The sequence below is a fragment of the Octopus sinensis genome, linkage group LG5 (genome assembly GCF_006345805.1).
Source record: "Octopus sinensis linkage group LG5, ASM634580v1, whole genome shotgun sequence".
Taxonomy (NCBI): domain Eukaryota; kingdom Metazoa; phylum Mollusca; class Cephalopoda; order Octopoda; family Octopodidae; genus Octopus; species Octopus sinensis.
This window is the reverse complement of record NC_043001.1, coordinates 49,240,095-49,256,949: the sequence shown is the minus strand read 5'-3', so window position 1 is coordinate 49,256,949 and position 16,855 is coordinate 49,240,095. Positions and strand designations below refer to the sequence as shown.

The 16,855-nt window shown below is 38.9% G+C and overlaps 1 protein-coding gene and 1 long non-coding RNA gene across 3 annotated transcripts in view; one reads left to right on the top strand and one right to left on the bottom strand.

The window, feature by feature from the left end:
- LOC118763667 overlaps positions 1 to 7,707 on the top strand; it is a 16,936-nt gene extending 9,229 nt beyond the window's left edge. Inside the window, exon 3 of the long non-coding RNA XR_004999434.1 lies at positions 7,581 to 7,707. This is a non-coding gene — a long non-coding RNA (uncharacterized LOC118763667). The remainder of the gene's footprint in view (positions 1 to 7,580) is intronic.
- The window catches only part of LOC115212019 (dynein intermediate chain 3, ciliary-like), a 75,101-nt gene continuing 60,275 nt past the window's right edge, over positions 2,030 to 16,855 (bottom strand). For both annotated transcript variants that reach the window (XM_029780814.2, XM_036503412.1), the window contains 5 exons: positions 11,360 to 11,461; positions 10,338 to 10,459; positions 6,812 to 6,862; positions 3,642 to 3,718; positions 2,030 to 2,241 (listed from right to left, as the gene is read on the bottom strand). In XM_029780814.2, coding sequence (XP_029636674.1) covers positions 3,703 to 3,718; positions 6,812 to 6,862; positions 10,338 to 10,459; positions 11,360 to 11,461 — 291 coding nt within the window. In that variant the 3' untranslated portion in view covers positions 2,030 to 2,241; positions 3,642 to 3,702. The remainder of the gene's footprint in view (positions 2,242 to 3,641; positions 3,719 to 6,811; positions 6,863 to 10,337; positions 10,460 to 11,359; positions 11,462 to 16,855) is intronic.

Sequence of the window (16,855 nt, the reverse complement as noted above, 5' to 3'; positions counted from 1 at the left end):
ACATGACTTCGTTATTATTAATATTTTAATGGATTTAATGAAAAATTTTAGGTGTTCATATATATATTTTTTTTAAATCGTGAAGTCGTGAATCCACGATAGTTGAACCACGAAGTAGCAAGGGATCACTGTATATCTATACACACACACATACACATAAATGTATACATGTGTGTATGTATGTATGTATGTATGTATGTATTTTTATGTCAGGTCACTTTCGAGTGCTACTGGTAACATGTAACCCAGTACTACCTGTTGCATGGTCAGGTCATCGGCGACTAAGCCGGCAACCCCACCAAGCTCGCTTGGTGAGGAGGGTGTTTATTGGTCACCCTGCGGGATGAAAAACAAAACCCATCAAAGGACAGAGGAACTCTTGAGAGTCAACGGCCATCCAATAAATGTCTTAAGGCTGTATCATGCGCGGAGACATAGAAATAATCGGATTGAATACCCGATCGCGCAGTTAAACCATTGGGAGTGAAGGACTCCTAGCCTTTGTCAGGGCATCCTTCTAGGAGAAGGCAACTCAGGTAACTAGGATAACTCCGACATAAAACCTGCGGCTCAGTGGTTACCGATGATGTTGACTTGTTCTTCTTTTCGGATTATGGCTGCTATTGCTTAGTGAGTGGGACTTCCTCACTTAAAAAAAATATCTTCTTGCACAGGCATTGCACGATAACAACATTGATTAAGCTTTGTGCAATGGCCATACTTGATAACAAGGGGGCAGCCACCATGTATGTATGTATTTATGTGTGTATCATTCAAATATATGAAGTTTAGTGTTCCGTGGCTGTTCCTGGCACTGAGATTACTCATATCCAGCAGCTTCTGTTCTATGATCCATGTATCCAAAGGCACAATACAAGCAATATCATACTGAGCAGTTCGGAAACAATGAACATAACAGGAAATTTTGTTAAAATCTTTTATTCATTTTTCTTTTTTTTTTTTCTGAAATATGAGAAAATGATGTCACAAAATAATTCTCTTTTAATTTAATACATGTTGATTGGGTGTATGTAAATATATGAATGTATGTATGTGTATATATTTGTGTGTATGTGTGTGTGTGTGTGCACGCATGTGTGCATGCGTGTACACGCGTGTGTGTGTGAGAGAGAGAGAGAAGTAGTATATGTGAGTGGATGTAAATATATGTCTGCAAAGATATTCTAACAGAGTGGTTGCTTCTGAAAGTCAATGCTTATATTCCCATGTACACATTACTGTGTGGCTAAAACAAACAAAGGACACATGTGTACACACATACACACACACCACACACACACACACACATGCACACATGCATAGAAATGAAACACAGACAGGTGTGTGTGTGTATATATATATATATACACCCACACATATATTCATATAGTTTTGGGATATTTTTGCTGCTTTTTAATAAAGTATATATATATATATATATATTTATATTTATATACATATATATATATTTATAAATATATATATATATATACACACACACATATATATATTTATACACACACACACACATATATATTTTAAAATATATGTATGTATATATATATATATATATATGGGTATATATGTGTGTGTACATAGATAGGTGTGTTTGTGTGTTTCTGTGTGTGCATGTGTCTGTGTCTATGTGTGTGTGTGTGTATACACATACACACAAGTATTTGTATGATGCCTGTCTGTGAATATAGGATAGCTTGTAGATATTTATGAGTGGATATCTGTATGTGCGTGTGATACGTGTATAAATGTGTGAGACCACTGTATACATGGATCGATATGACGGAAATTCTAGAGGAAACTGTGGTGTTTATATAAAAATGTATGCGTACGTATGTATGCTTATATTAAAACGCATATGCATATATGTGTGCATGTGTGTTTACATGACTGCATGTGAGTGTTTGTGTGTTGTAATATTAAAACATACGCATGTGTGTGTATGTGTGTGTGTGTGTGTGTGTGTGTGTACACATACATCCACATATATGTTTTATGAACGTAAATTCTTCTCTAGAATTTTCATCCTGTCAAGCAATGTACACAGTATTCGTAAAGGTTAAAACAAGTCTCCATCATAAAAAAAAAGAAACATTTCTTGATGGCTTAAAGAATTTTCCAGTATATAAAAATAAACAAAGCAAACAAAACAATATAATGTTGATCAGCAAACAGCTTTTGGTGCGAAGAATGCAAAATGGCAGTTCTATGGTTTGTTCATCAATCCTGCAAAAATGTAAAAAAAACTGTCATCATTAAACTAACAAAATAAGTAAGGAAAACCAACAGACGATGTTTGCAGTTACCTCTAGTGCACACAATTTCTGCAACTGTATGCCTGATCACTTAAAAATCACCAGACATATCAGAACATCCACAATACCAAACCACTAAGTTTTGTCTTACAGCATGTTATAACCCTTTAGTGTTCGCATTATTCTGCCAAAACTAATGCTTTTTTGTCCTCATTGTTTTGAACTAATCATGCATTATCTTGAGGCTATGAGATTTTGATGAGGTAGCTGTTAATTTTTAAAATGATATTGTAGGGTTGGTGTGAGAGACCAGATCTGGCCAGTTTTAACATAAAACAGGCAGAATACTTTTGGCCAGATATGGCCGGTTTAAATGCTAAAGGGTTAAACCACTGACAAGCATTTCAACCAGCCATGGGCAAAGTGTGGCCCTAGTGACTTTCTGATTGGCACACCAATGGAAAATAAACTTGAATATTTGTTAGTAGTCTGACCCATCAGATGGTGATGTTTCATGTCTCATGCAGTCTGCTTGTTGAAAAATTTTGCTCATACCTGATCTAAATACATCATCAATAATATCAAAATGCTAACACAACCACATGACTAAAATAATTACATGTCCAAATCATCCACAAACACCTAAACACATCAACATTATGCCACAACATTACTACATCAAGATGTCAGTCACACAAAAAGGATAAAGTTCCTGCACAAATCATATAGACACATAGAGATAGTGTCCTAGATTCTTAGGCATAGGAGTGGCTGTGTGGTAAGTAGCTTGCTTACCAACAACATGTTTCCGGGTTCAGTCCCACTGCGTGGCACTTTGGGCAAGTGTCTTCTACTATAGCCTCAGGCTGACCAAAGCCTTGTGAGTGGATTTGGTAGACGGAAACTGAAAGAAGCCCGTCATATATATGTATGTGTATATATATGTGTGCGTGTATGTTTGTGTGTCTGTGTTTGTCCCCCTAGCATTGCTTGACAACAGATGCTGGTGTGTTTATGTCCCTGTCACTTAGCAGTTTGGCAAAAGAGACCGATAGAATAAGTACTGGGCTTACAAAGAATAAGTCCCAGGGTCGAGTTGCTCGACTAAAAGTGGTGCTCCAGCATGGCCATAGTCAACTGACTGAAACAAGTAAAAGAGTAAAAGAGTATATATTTCCCACTGTTCATTTTTGCTGAGTTGACTGGAGCAATCTGAAATAAAGTGCTTTGCTCAAGAACACAACACATCTCCCAGTTCAGGAATCAAAACCACAATCTTACAATCATGAGTCCAACACCCCTAACCACTAAGCCACACACTTCCACTTGATCATACAACTGAGATCATAATCATGATACAATAATACAAACCGGACATTTACTGCTCATCTGAAGTGTCTTCAGCATCCATGTCAGTTTCACTTAACTACTGTTACTGGTCAGCTTCCCTTCAACAATAAATAGCAGAATGACATAAAGAGCATATACAGATGTATCACATACAGAAATAATGTTTGTCTATCTAACTGACAGTTCCTTTGTCTACCAAGTTCTACAGCCTAAGCATTAGTCAATCAGAGGCCATAACAGAAGATTTAGTGCTTTAGAATCAAACTTGCTACTACATGGCAAGTACCATCATTATCATCATCCCATTTTTCCAAGATTGCATGAGTTGGATGAAACTTGCTGAGGCAGATTTTCTAGTTGGGCACCCTTCCTCTTACCATCTATTACCTGTTGCCAAGTAAAGTAACATTTCCTGATGTCTAGTTAAAAGGATTCCTTAAGAATCGAGGGACATCACCATGTAGAATGCCACTAATTGGCTAGATAAAAGTGACACAGAGCAGACAGCAAAATAGTCCATCAACATAGACACCAATTATACAAGCTGGATGCTGCTGTTTAATAATTCTCAATTCCAATTATTTACCAACAATAGGGGAATTTTGGGTTTGGCACAAGTATAATAAATAATCCTTTCTGCTATAGGTATAGTCTGAAATTTCAGGTAGAGGCTAGCCAGTTACAGTAACTCCAGTGAGTAACTAGCACTTATTTATTAACTTTGAAAAGATGACTGGCAAATCAACCTCAGTGGAATTTGAACTCAGAATGTAAAGATGGATGAAATACTGCTAAGCATTCTACCCAGGATTATAAATATTCTGCCAGTTCTTCACTGAAGTATAATTGGCCTTGTTAAGAATACCCATGATGTGTTGGGTGATATGATATGCTTGAGAAGACCTATTCAGTCAAGTAAAACCAATATTGTAGTTGTGGCCAGTGCCCACTGACTGGTTCCTATGCCGGTGGTACGTAAAAAACACCATCCAAACGTGGTCAATGCCAGGTCTGCCTGACTGGCTCCCATGCCAGTAGCACGTAAAAAGCACCAACTGACTGTGGCCAATGCCAGTACCTCCTGACTGGCTCTTGTGCCGGTGGCACGTAAAAAGCACCATCCAAACATGAGCCAGGCCCACTTGACTGGCTCCTATGTCCGTGGCTCGTAAAAAACACCCAGTACTCTCTCGGAGTGGTTGGCATTAGGAAGGGCATCCAGCTGTAGAAACATTGCCAAATCAGATTGGTGCAGCCGCTGGCTCTCCAGACCTCAGTCAAACCGTCCAACCCATGCCAGCATAGAAAATGGATGTTAAACGATGATGATGATGATGTAATCTATTATGACTACATTAAATAAAGATTTCTAGTGAAACAATTGTTGTAAATTTAAACATCACTCATCTATTATTTATTATGATTATAATATATGTATATAATTAGTTGTCAAAACCTGCTTGGGAAGGACCTCCCTTAGATTAGTAAGCATTTCACACAATCCCATAGGTACAGATGGTTATTTGACAAACACAAATTAAGGGTTTCATGCAGCTGTGAGTCCAGTGTAAAAAAGATTTTAGTGGATGCCCCTATACCCAGCTTAGAGACAAGAAGCTTGTATAGGCTTAACAGTGAGTGCCTTGTAGGGAGTCAATGCAACTCCAAGGCTGTGCTCTATGAGGCAAAGGTGGTGTATGGCTGTAACAGCAGCAATGACAGCAGTAGCAGCAACAACAACAGCAGCAGCACCAACAATATAAGGACACATACACACAGTGGGAGCAATGGAGAACCATTTTAAACTGCAACTGAATAACCATAAGTCCTCTTTTAGAATCCCAGAGAGGTGGAAGGTTACATCTTTGCCAACTGCATATGGCATTTAAAAGAAGAGGAAATGCCATACAGAATTAAATGGAAGCTCCTGCAACAGCCAGGACTATACCTCAATGGGAATTGCTGATGCAAACTTTGCATGGCCAAGAGGGTAAGTATCCTAAAATGTTTTCTTGATCTAGAGTTCTTGAATTCAAAAAGTGAAATGTCTAGTCAGTGCCCTCATGAACAAAAATTTATGTTAGAAATACGGGATTCCCTGCCTGCTGACTAGTGAACAGAAACCATACATAAGCTGTCCCTTTTCAGACACAACTGGAACCATTCAAAGGGAGATAACATCGTATCTCCCAGAAAGGGTTTTCACTAAGAACAATTTCATTTCAGAGGTTTTTTTTCTCACCATCATGCTGATCAAGACTGTATTCTTACCTCCATTACTTAAGAGGTTATGTGGTAAGAGCAATAAAAAATGTGAAACCAACTGATAACTTTCTGACCAGCCATAACCAATGACTACATTATATATATCATCATCATCATCATCATCATCGTTTAATGTCCATTCTCCATGCTAGCATGGGTTGGACGGTTCGACCGGGGATCTGGGAAGCCAGAAGGCTGCACCAGGCTCCGGTCTTATCTGGCAATGTTTCTACAGCTGGATGCCCCTCCTAACGCCAACCACTCCGTGAGTGTAGTGGGTGCTTTTTACATGCCACCTGCACTGGTGCCAGGCGAGGCTGGCATCGGCCACGGTCGGATTGGTGCATTTTACGTGCCACCTGCACGGAAGCCAGTTGAGGCAGCACTGGCTTCGGCCACGATTCGGATGGTGCTTTTTACGTGCCACCGTCACGGAAGCCAGTCGAGGCGGCGCTGGCATCGGCCACGATTCAGATAGTGCTTTTTACGTATCTCCAGTCCAGGGGTCCTGGCATCTGCCGAGTGCCAGTCATAGGATTTCACTTGCCCCAACAGGTCTTTGGTAAAACGGTAAGATAACAAAAGAAAGAAAGAGACCTCAATATTATATAAATAGAGGAAATTTATCTATTCAATAATATGTTACATTACTCGATAGTCAAGATAAAACTCTGAGTTTCAGATGCCGAAGTGGAAATCCACAACACCATCTCTTCGGTTATCTGGCTATTTCCAGAAATAGCCAGATAACAGAAGAGATGGTGTTGTGGATTTCCACTTCGGCATCTGAAACTCAGAGTTTTATCTTGACTATCAAGTAATGTAACATATAATTGTATATATATATATATATATATATATAGATCAGTCACTCAGCTGTAATCATATTAAAATCAATCATAACTGCAATACAAACAGAAACTTACTTTTCAGCTCCTGCTTCATTTTGAGGTGCTGCTTTTTCCTTGTCATCTCCCCTTTAAGAATAGAAAGATAATAATAAGTTGTGGAGCTATATAAGACATAAAGTAATGATGTTGTCTTACAAGCTCACCTACGAGATATGAATATAACGCAAATGTTACCATAGTAATGGATAAGTAATAACTAGTAAATAATAGTCACTAAAGGAATGAATAATGCAGAATGAGAAGAAAGTGAGTGAGATTACTGAGTCCTTCCTAAGCAATAATACAACAGACTGTGAGAGAGAGAGAGAGATACATAGACAGATAGGCAGACAGACAGGCGATAGATAGACAGATAGATAGATAGATAGATAGACAGATAGATAGATAGATAGATAGATATATAGATAGATAGATAGATAGATAGATAGATAGATAGATAGATGGATAGACAGACAGACAGACAGATAGACAGACAGATAGACAGACAGACAGACAGACAGACAGACAGACAGGCGATAGATAGATAGATAGATAGATAGATAGATAGATAGATGATAGATAGATAGATGGATAGACAGACAGACAGACAGGCGATAGATAGATAGATAGACAGACAGACAGACATGCAGATAGGTAGGCAGACAGGCAGGCAGGCAGACAGACAGACAGACAGACAGATAGATAGATAGATAGATAGATAGATAAACAGACAGGCATACAAACAGGCAGATGGACAGATAAATGATAAACACATGGATGGATGTATAGAGACAGACAGACAAAGTACAGTCAACTCTCGCTACTATGCCACCCTGCGGGACTGAGCCAAAGTGGCATAGTACCGAGAGTGGCATAGCACCGAGGGTCTGTTATCTAAACACTACATAACCAAAAATTTACTGAACATATGAATAAAAATTCATAGGGTAGGAAGTAAGGCCAATAAGAAGTTCAATGCAATGGTAGAAAGAAGACATCCAAGTTTATTAAGTTCAGATTGCTTTTAGTTAATCCCGAAGCTCTCAAAAATTGTCGGCTGATGCATCTTCTTTCGGTGGATTTCATTCATTTCGTCGTCTAGCCTATCACACGCCTGCATGACGCTGGGTTTTCCGCTGCTCTGCTGCTGCATAAACTTTCAGATAGTGCTCCATGCTCTCTGGGCATCTGCAAACGAAACATATTCCTCTTCCACAATTACCTCGTCGTCTTCACTTTCCACTGGCTCTTCGTTATGCATTACCTCCTTTGCTATTTCTTCTAGAGTGAAACATGTCAGACAATACAAGGGGTGGTAACTTGTATCAGATATTACTAATGATACGAGGGGCCTGACACTAACGTTTTTTGCAGCATCGATAATCTCCTTCTTTTCTTTCAGCGTAAACTCAGTCCGCTTGCGTTTCTGAGCTGACATTGTGTGCTACTTTCTGAACTTTTCCACAAGATTACAAATACGAAATGTACAAAATGTAGGAGTACAAAATTTCAAAAAGTTGCGTGCGCTTCAGTTTACAAGTGGCATAGTAGCGAGAGTTGAGGGTTGCATAGTAAAAATTTTTTGTTTATTATTTGGCCGGGACCATGCAAAACTGGCATAGTAGCGAGAGTGGCATAGTAGCGAGGTGGCATAGTAGCGAGAGTTGACTGTACTATTAATATATAAGGATGGAGCAATTTGACAAGAAACGTTCATTACAGATGAATAAATTTCATAGTTAGACAATATTTCCAGAGATGAGTGTTGAGTAACCTTGGGTCACACCTCATCCTACAGTTAATCACTCAAATCCTAAAATATGGTCTGTTTATATACTATTACATATATTCCATATACTGTTACAGATATCCAATATATTGTTAACGATGTCCCATATGGGGATATGGGAGAAGACAAAGTGCCTGATGATATTCAGTGGTATATCATTAAGGATGCAATCTTCATTTCCAATTCTGGCTCAGGGCCAATGATTTCAGTGGGAGGTGGTGAGTCAGTTACATTGACCCCAGTGCTCAACTGGTACTTATTTTATCGACCCCGAAAGAATGAAAGGCAAAGTTAGCCCTGATGGAATTTGGACATGAATGTAAAGGCGCAAAGCCTTTTGCTTGGCATGCTAATGACGCTGTCAGAAGGCAGTGAGCTGGCAGAAACGTTAGCACGCCGGGTGAAATGCTTAGCGGTATTTCGCCCGCCGTTACATTCTAAGTTCAAATTCTGCCAAGGTCGACTTTGCCTTTCATCCTTTTGGGGTCGATTAAATAAGTACCAGTTATGCACTGTGGTCAATGTAATCAATTTGATTCCTTGTTTGTCCCATCTGAGTTTAGTCCCCTGTGGGCAATAAAGAAATGAATGCTAATGATGCTGTCAGCTCAATGCCTTATAATCTTGAACAATTATTGTGCATATAGATACATAATGTGTTGGATTAGAGATGGCTCAGTAGCAAGTTATGATAAATTAACTAGAGTAACATAAGAATAATGGTGACTTAAATTGATGGTTTAATTTTATAATAAAAAAATTTTTATAACTTGAAAGACCAGCGATTCTAGGAAAGTGCTGAGTTGAATTCATTGACCTCAGTGCTCAACTGGTACTTATTTTATTGATCCTGAAAGGATGAAAGGCAAAGTCAAACCCAGCAGAATTTGAACCCAGAATATAAAAAGCTGGAAGAAATGCCGCTAAGCATTCTGCCCCACATGCTAACAATTCTGCCAGCTCACCACCATAACCCTTTAGCATTTAAGCCAGCCATGTTAGGCCCAAATATTCTAACTGGTTCATGTTGAAAATGGTCTGATCTGGTCTCTTACATCTACCCTACAATGTCATTCTAATAACATATAATCACATCACTGAAATCTCAAAGCTACAAAATAGTGTATGCTTAATTCAAAACAATGTGAATAAATAAGCATTACATTCGACAGAATAATCTGAATGCTTAAAGGTTAATGGAAGATGCAATATTAAAGTCTGAATACATTGTTTGAAATGAAAACTTTGAAAACACAGTGGTTTCAGGTTCAGTTCATTGCATGGCACTTTGGGCATGAGTATTCTACTATAGCCCTTTATATTCTTCCAGCTCTTTATATTCCGGGTTCAAATTCTGCTGGGTTTGACTTCGCCTTTCATCCTTTCAGGTTCAATAAAATAAGTACCAGTTGAGCACTGGGTCGATGAATTCAACTCAGCACTTTCCCAGAATCGCTGGTCTTTCAAGTTATAAAATCCATTGCGAGTGGATTTGGTAGAAAAAAACTGTGTGGAAGCCCATTATGTGTGTGGTGGCGTTGATGGTGACGGCATAATTAGACATATGATGATGATGATGGTGATGATGATGGTGATGGCATAATTAGACATATGATGAGGATGATGGTGATGATGATGATGATGTCAATGACACAAATGATGATGATGATGATCATGATCATAATCAGGATGACGACAATGATGATGATGACAACTATGATACCAATGATGAAGTTGATGATGTTGATGATGATGAGAAGGTTAAACACTTACACTGTGGATGGATCCTTTTTGTCGGAATCTGTTGGTTTCTTGTCTTTGTTAACATTATCCCAGAATTCTGTAGTGGCTTCCTTCACCTTTTTAGCACTTGGAGGTTTCTGCTCTTCATCGGGCTTTCGGAAAAGAAGGATATTACAGAAATATATGTAGAAACAAACAAAGAAAAGGGAAGGAAGAAATAAAGGAAAAAAAGAGAAAGAAAAAAGAAGGAAAGAAAGAAGTCCCCAACACTCAAAATGTTGCTGGCCTTGTGCTCAAATTAGAAAGAAATATTTTAATCCTGACAAAGTTTTGTTTTTAATTTGTTTAAAATATAAGTATTGTACTTGGGATTCAGTATTTTATTTTTCAGAAAAATCACAACTCCCAATCCACCTGTAAAAACCCAGAATCCTCCACAAAGCCCTTTCATATTTATTGCATGTGCACCCCTTCATTGAGAGAGTTCACAATGTCCCCCACCAACGTTAATATCTATTCATCTGTAAGGCGGCGAGCTGACAGAATCATTACCACGCCAGGCTAAAATCTTTCTGTCCATCCTTACGTTCTGAGTTCAAATTCCGCCAAGGTCAACTTTGCCTTTCATCCATTCGGGGTTGATGAAATAAGTACTAGCTATGTACTGGGGTTAATGTAATTGAGTGACTCCCTCCCTTGAACTTGCTGGCCTTATGTGCCAAAATTTGAAACCCGATCTACTCATCTAATGTAACATATCAGTTGTGCCTTCTTTGTTAAGCCAATAAGGCGATGTGAGTCTTGCTTAAGAACAATCAAGTAACTGCAGCACATAGTTATCTCACTGAGCAAAGAGAGTGGCATGTCTTGTTTAAAGAGAATATGTTAGATGTGTCTACTTTTGAAGCTTTACCTATGGACATAATAGACATAATGGACACAATGGATTTGAAAGGATTTGAACCCAAGAACTGAGGCACCATAAGCTGACTCACCTACACTACTACTGATTAACCTACAGCACAACAGCACTGCAGTAAAATGATACTTACAGGTGGTTGATGTATTGACATCTTGGTCAGTTTCACTCTGAGTTTCTGTTCCCTGAGCCGTGATTCCAGAACCTTCTCTCGTTTTGTTTCTCGTTCAAAAATCTGCCAACAGGAAAGAATGAAAGATGAGTGAATATATGTAATCTGGTAATATGTGTACACACACATACCTACACACACACACACACACACATATATATGCATACTCAGTGGCTCAGTGGTTAGAGCGTCAAGCTTACAAACAGGAGGTTGTGAGTTCAATTCCTGGACCAGGCTGCATGTTGTGCTCTTGAGCAAGACACTTTATTTCACACTACTCCAGTTCACTCAACTGTAGAAATGGGTTGTGATGTCACTGGTGCCAATGGGTTGTGATGTCACTGGTGCCAAATGGGTTGTGATGTCACTGTATCAGCCTTTACCTTTCCCTTGGATAATATCGGTGGTGTGGAGAGGTGAGGCTGGTATGCATGGGCGACAGCTGATCTTCCATAAAAACAATCTTAGGTTGTCCATTCACTGGTGAGGTGACTTCCCACCCAGAATTGTACTCCAGATGGGAACATCTTAGGTGCAACCATCGTCATACATGACCAACATATTCGAGTTTAATATATATATACATATATATATATACATACATATATATACATATATATATATATAATATATATATATATAATATATATATATATGATATCCTGTACCCATATATGCATGTATATATACATATATATGTAGGTATGTATATATATGTATGTATGTATGTATATATTTATATATATATATATATGCGTGTGTGTGTGTGTGTGTGTGGTGTGTGTGTGTGTATGTATGTATGTATGAAAGTTTTGGGAAGTTTCAAAGCACAGTGCTTCCAGTATGGTATCATACCCAGACTGCTTTACAACTTCTCAGTAACTCGGGTAGAGGCAATGAAAAGGTTGTACAATAAATTTATGCAACAGTGGCTAGGCATTCCCCACCAAATTTCAGCTCAGTCAATCTGTACTGCAAAACTTTTAAGCTCTGCCTCAAAATTTCACCAGTGGTGGAGGAATTCAATGCTACAAAAGCAAGAGCAATCACCCTATTACTTCTGTCTGGGGATGAGAAAATCAGGGACAACAACAAGACCATAAAATGTAACAGAAAATGGTGACCTCAGTAAGTTGTGAAGGAGGCAGAGACATACTGGAAACACCAAGAGATTGTTTGAGTAGTTTGTTAAGGACAGATAGGGCATGGCAATTACAGCACTAAGACGTGGGAAAACATTAATACCAAGAGCAAGAGAGAGGTCATAGTGCAATGGGTCTGTGACTCAACTGAGGAGGATCATCAGGTGAAGGTAGTAGAGCCTGCCCACCAGAGTCAATGGATGCAGTAGGACCTGGCACTTGAGCGCCCAATGTCCTGGAAGGAACTCGGGAGCACTGACCAAGGAATATTATCCTTTCGTCTTCATACTGTCATTGATAGCTTGTCAACCCCAAACAACCTTAAAATATGGGGTACAGAAAAAGACCCATCTCTTAAGCACCCTGAGCCACATTTTGTACTTTGAACCACATTTTGCACCCTGAGCCACATTTTGCACTCTGAACCAATGCTTTGCACCCTGAATCACATTTTGACTGAATGCCCTAGGGCAATGGGAGAAGGCTGATACATGTAGAGACATGACAAGGTTCTTGCAGAAATTGCCAAACAGACTGGTCTGCAAAGGGTGAAGGCTAATAAACACCAGCTACTCTCACCAAATGTTATAAAATTCCTAAAAGAAAGTGACAAATTCCCAAGATGAAAGCAATGGTAGGCAACCTGCTTCCTATTTTGGACTCAGCCTCTGACTAGGAAATGTAAGTGAACCTGAAAGGCAGGCTTATCTTCATGGAGGAGATAGTGGTAACATCATTCTGATCAGACAGAATGTTCCTACTCTCCATGAATACGAAAGCACTCAGACTCAATATTTCCCACCAGGTAGAGAAACCAAAAAATCAGGACTTAAGGGCTATCATGCCACCTTCCATCTAGACCAGTGTGCTTCTTCTTGAAGGAGATAGGTCTGGAATGCAAACAATGGAAGAAAGCCTGTAAGACATGGCAGCTAAAACAAGCTCGAGATAGCTATGGTTGAAAGAGACCAGATGTTGAACCCTCCCATAAGTGAAGACTAGCTCAGTCCTTACTGTCCCACTCAGGCAAAGGATACGGGCTAAGGGGCAAAATGCTTGTTTCCTTGATATATCTGCTGATGATAAGAAAGGGTTTCCAGCATTGCAATGAACTTGAAAGAGCTTGCAAAATCTCTGAGTAGTTTCTGCAGTTTCTGCATGGGACAAAGCATCTCAGATGTTTATTTCACCTACAGTATATGTATGAGGTGGTATCAAAAAGTTCCCAGACTAGTTATGTTTAATAAAAAAAATAACTTATTTAACTAAATTTTAACACCCCTCCTTTGAAATAATCACCTTGCACAGCAATACAGTAGTCCCACTATTTCTGCCAGTTTCAGAATCCGACCTTTTGGTGTTAAAAACAGCACTCTTTTAGCTGCATTTTCATCTTGGGGAAGATGAAAGTCCACAGGTCCTAAATCTGGTGAATAGAGCAGGTGCAGAAGTGGTACCATGTTGTTTTTGAGAAACTCACAAGTGAGGAGAGCTCAGTGACAAGGGTGCATTGTTGTCATGAAGAACCCAATTCTTCATGCTCTACAGATCCAGTTGCTTTTGCCAAATTTCCTCCTTCAAATGCTTCAAAATATCACAGTAAAACTCTCGGTTGATGGTTTGACCCAAGGGGATGAATTCTTGATGCATAATACCACAGATATCAAAAACATGATAAGCATGCTCTTGATTGAGCTGCAGCTCTGTTGTGTCTTTTGAAGCACCCATACCCCTCAAAACATTGTGTGCAATCCACTACCTCATTGCAGCAAGCTGCCAAAGCATGCTCAATGTTTCTGTAGCAGACTTCCTAAGTTTAACACAAAATTCCATGCTGACTCTCTGTTTCAACTTCCTGTCCATGACAAAAATCCCAGCATACATGTGATCACAAAAATTTCACCACTTGTTAAGTAAACACAATGATGTATGTCACTTGGCACACTGCCTCATGAACGGTCACAGCTAGCTTTCACGGTGCATGCAACTGCATGCTGCCATCTGTTGGTGCACTACAGAACTAGTCTGGGAACTTCTTGTTATCACCTCGTATATATACATATAAACACACATACTCAATGTCTGTGTTGTGCTTGTTCACCTGTTGGCTGCCGTGACTTAGCATGGTGGAGGTGAATTTTTCTCAAAGTGTTGGGTGTTAAAACACCTGAATGTCATTGACAAGTAAGACAACTTGCCCCAACTCCCATTTAGGAGGGATGGTCATCTATGTTTCACTATTTTTGTGGCTTATCAACTTCATGTAGTTGAACCAAATTGGAGGCAACCTAAATAGCCTTTCCATGACTATATGCAAGAGAGTGTAAAAACCATTTGCTGGAATGCCCCAACAATGCATACACAGATGACTTCAGAATCTCCTGCAACTCTTCTGAAAGGTCTCCTTGTTTAAGTTGGTGAATGCTGTTAAAATCCTTGCCTTCAGTTCATCTTTGGTGTTACAAGGAGTTTTGTCGGTCTCTCGCTCAACTGCAACCCACACATAATAATCAAGGAGGTTGTAGTCTGGGGAGTTAGGTGACCAGATGTTAGGGGTGATGTAGTTGCAGAAATTGTCTGACAGCCATAACTGGGTTCTCCTGCTTGTGTGGCATGGTGCAGAGTCCTGTTGCTAGACATAGTATCTTGCAACAATCACCCTCTTGACCCAGGGCAGCACTACCTCCTCCAGGCACTTGATGTTGAGTCTGAGGCTGTTTTGGAAGATGAATGGAGGCATAACGTTGCCATCACTAGTGATCACTTCAAACGCCATGATTTTGACTGGATGTTTGATTATTATCATTCTGAGTACATGTCCTCAGATTGCATTGTCCTCAGATTGGCACCCAAATACTCAGAAATATTTACATTAGAGCTTGCGGCATGAATGCCAAGTAGTACAGCATGTTGTTTCCAAATTTCTGGCAGAGTGAATTGTGTGATGGTGCTGTTTTTCTCACAGACAGTGCCCAACTGACCCTACTATTCTGTGTAGTCAACAAAATCAAAAACAATGTACATGCACCCTGTATATATATATATGCAATTTCCACAAGTTGTATATAAATTTTGCAATTACTATTTCCTCTGTCCCTCAAAATATGTTGCTTATCTAAGCAGACAAATAACTTGAACCTTAAATAGTTAGAATATCTTGATACCAGCCAGTGTATACATTCCACTTGAATATTTTACTATTGACAAAATAAGTGAATCTTAATTTATGGAGTGGGTGTTCAAATTTATATTAAGTTGTTTGTTATATAAAAAAAATTCTCACTGTTGTTTTAGCAAGCTGTCAATCAACTAATTTTGAGAGTTAATAGTTTTTTAAATATTTCCATCGTAAACCTTTTCAATAACTCTAACACCACTGCCATCATCACCACTTCCATACATTAAGCTGTTCTGCTGAAGCTGCAGTTATTTTGATTAAGTTTTTGCTTATTTGTTGTTGGTTTTCTTTTTTGCTTTTGTTTTTGAGTTTGATAGGAAGGAGAATGAACGTTTTTATTCATTTTTCCTGAACACACACACATGCTTAATAATAACAACGACGATGACAACAACAACAACAACAACAAAATAATTATTATTACTATTATTATTATTGTTGTTGTTGTTGTTGTTGTTGTTGTTGTTGTTGTTGTTGTTAGTATTATTATTATTGAGAAGGTGGCAAGCTTAGCGATATTACGTCCATCTTTATATATTCTGAATTCAAATTCTGCTGAGGTCAACTTTGCCTTTCATCCTTTCGAGATCAATGAAATAAGTACGAGTTATGCACTGTGGTCGATATAATCGACTTGCCCCAATCTCCCAAAAATTTCAGGCCTTGTGCCTATAGTAGAAAGGGTTATTATTATTATTGAGTGAGAGAGCAGCATGCCATCAAAGTGACACTGGGATACAAATATATGAAGCCCAGTATACCCATCATGACTACCCGTCTGATAAGGGTACACCAGGCACATACATCACAACCATGTGTGCATGATATGGTGATCTTATATCAAAATAAACAGCACATGACCTTGCTGGTGGGGCTCAGTTAGAATTTTCTTCATGTCCCATCCAACTCAAAAAGTCTATGAATAAGGTTTGTTTAAGGATGATGAATGAAATATCCATGTTTCCAGAGGTGAATTATTCGAACTCCAAAGAATTCCTCTCAACACATGGCTATGATGCTTCCCCACTACTTCTGCTCATGATCAGAGATGCACATATCATCATCCACCAAGAGGCATGTTCAACTGGATAAGATCAAGCAACTGACAAGCAAATCTAGTATTGAACAGAATATTTG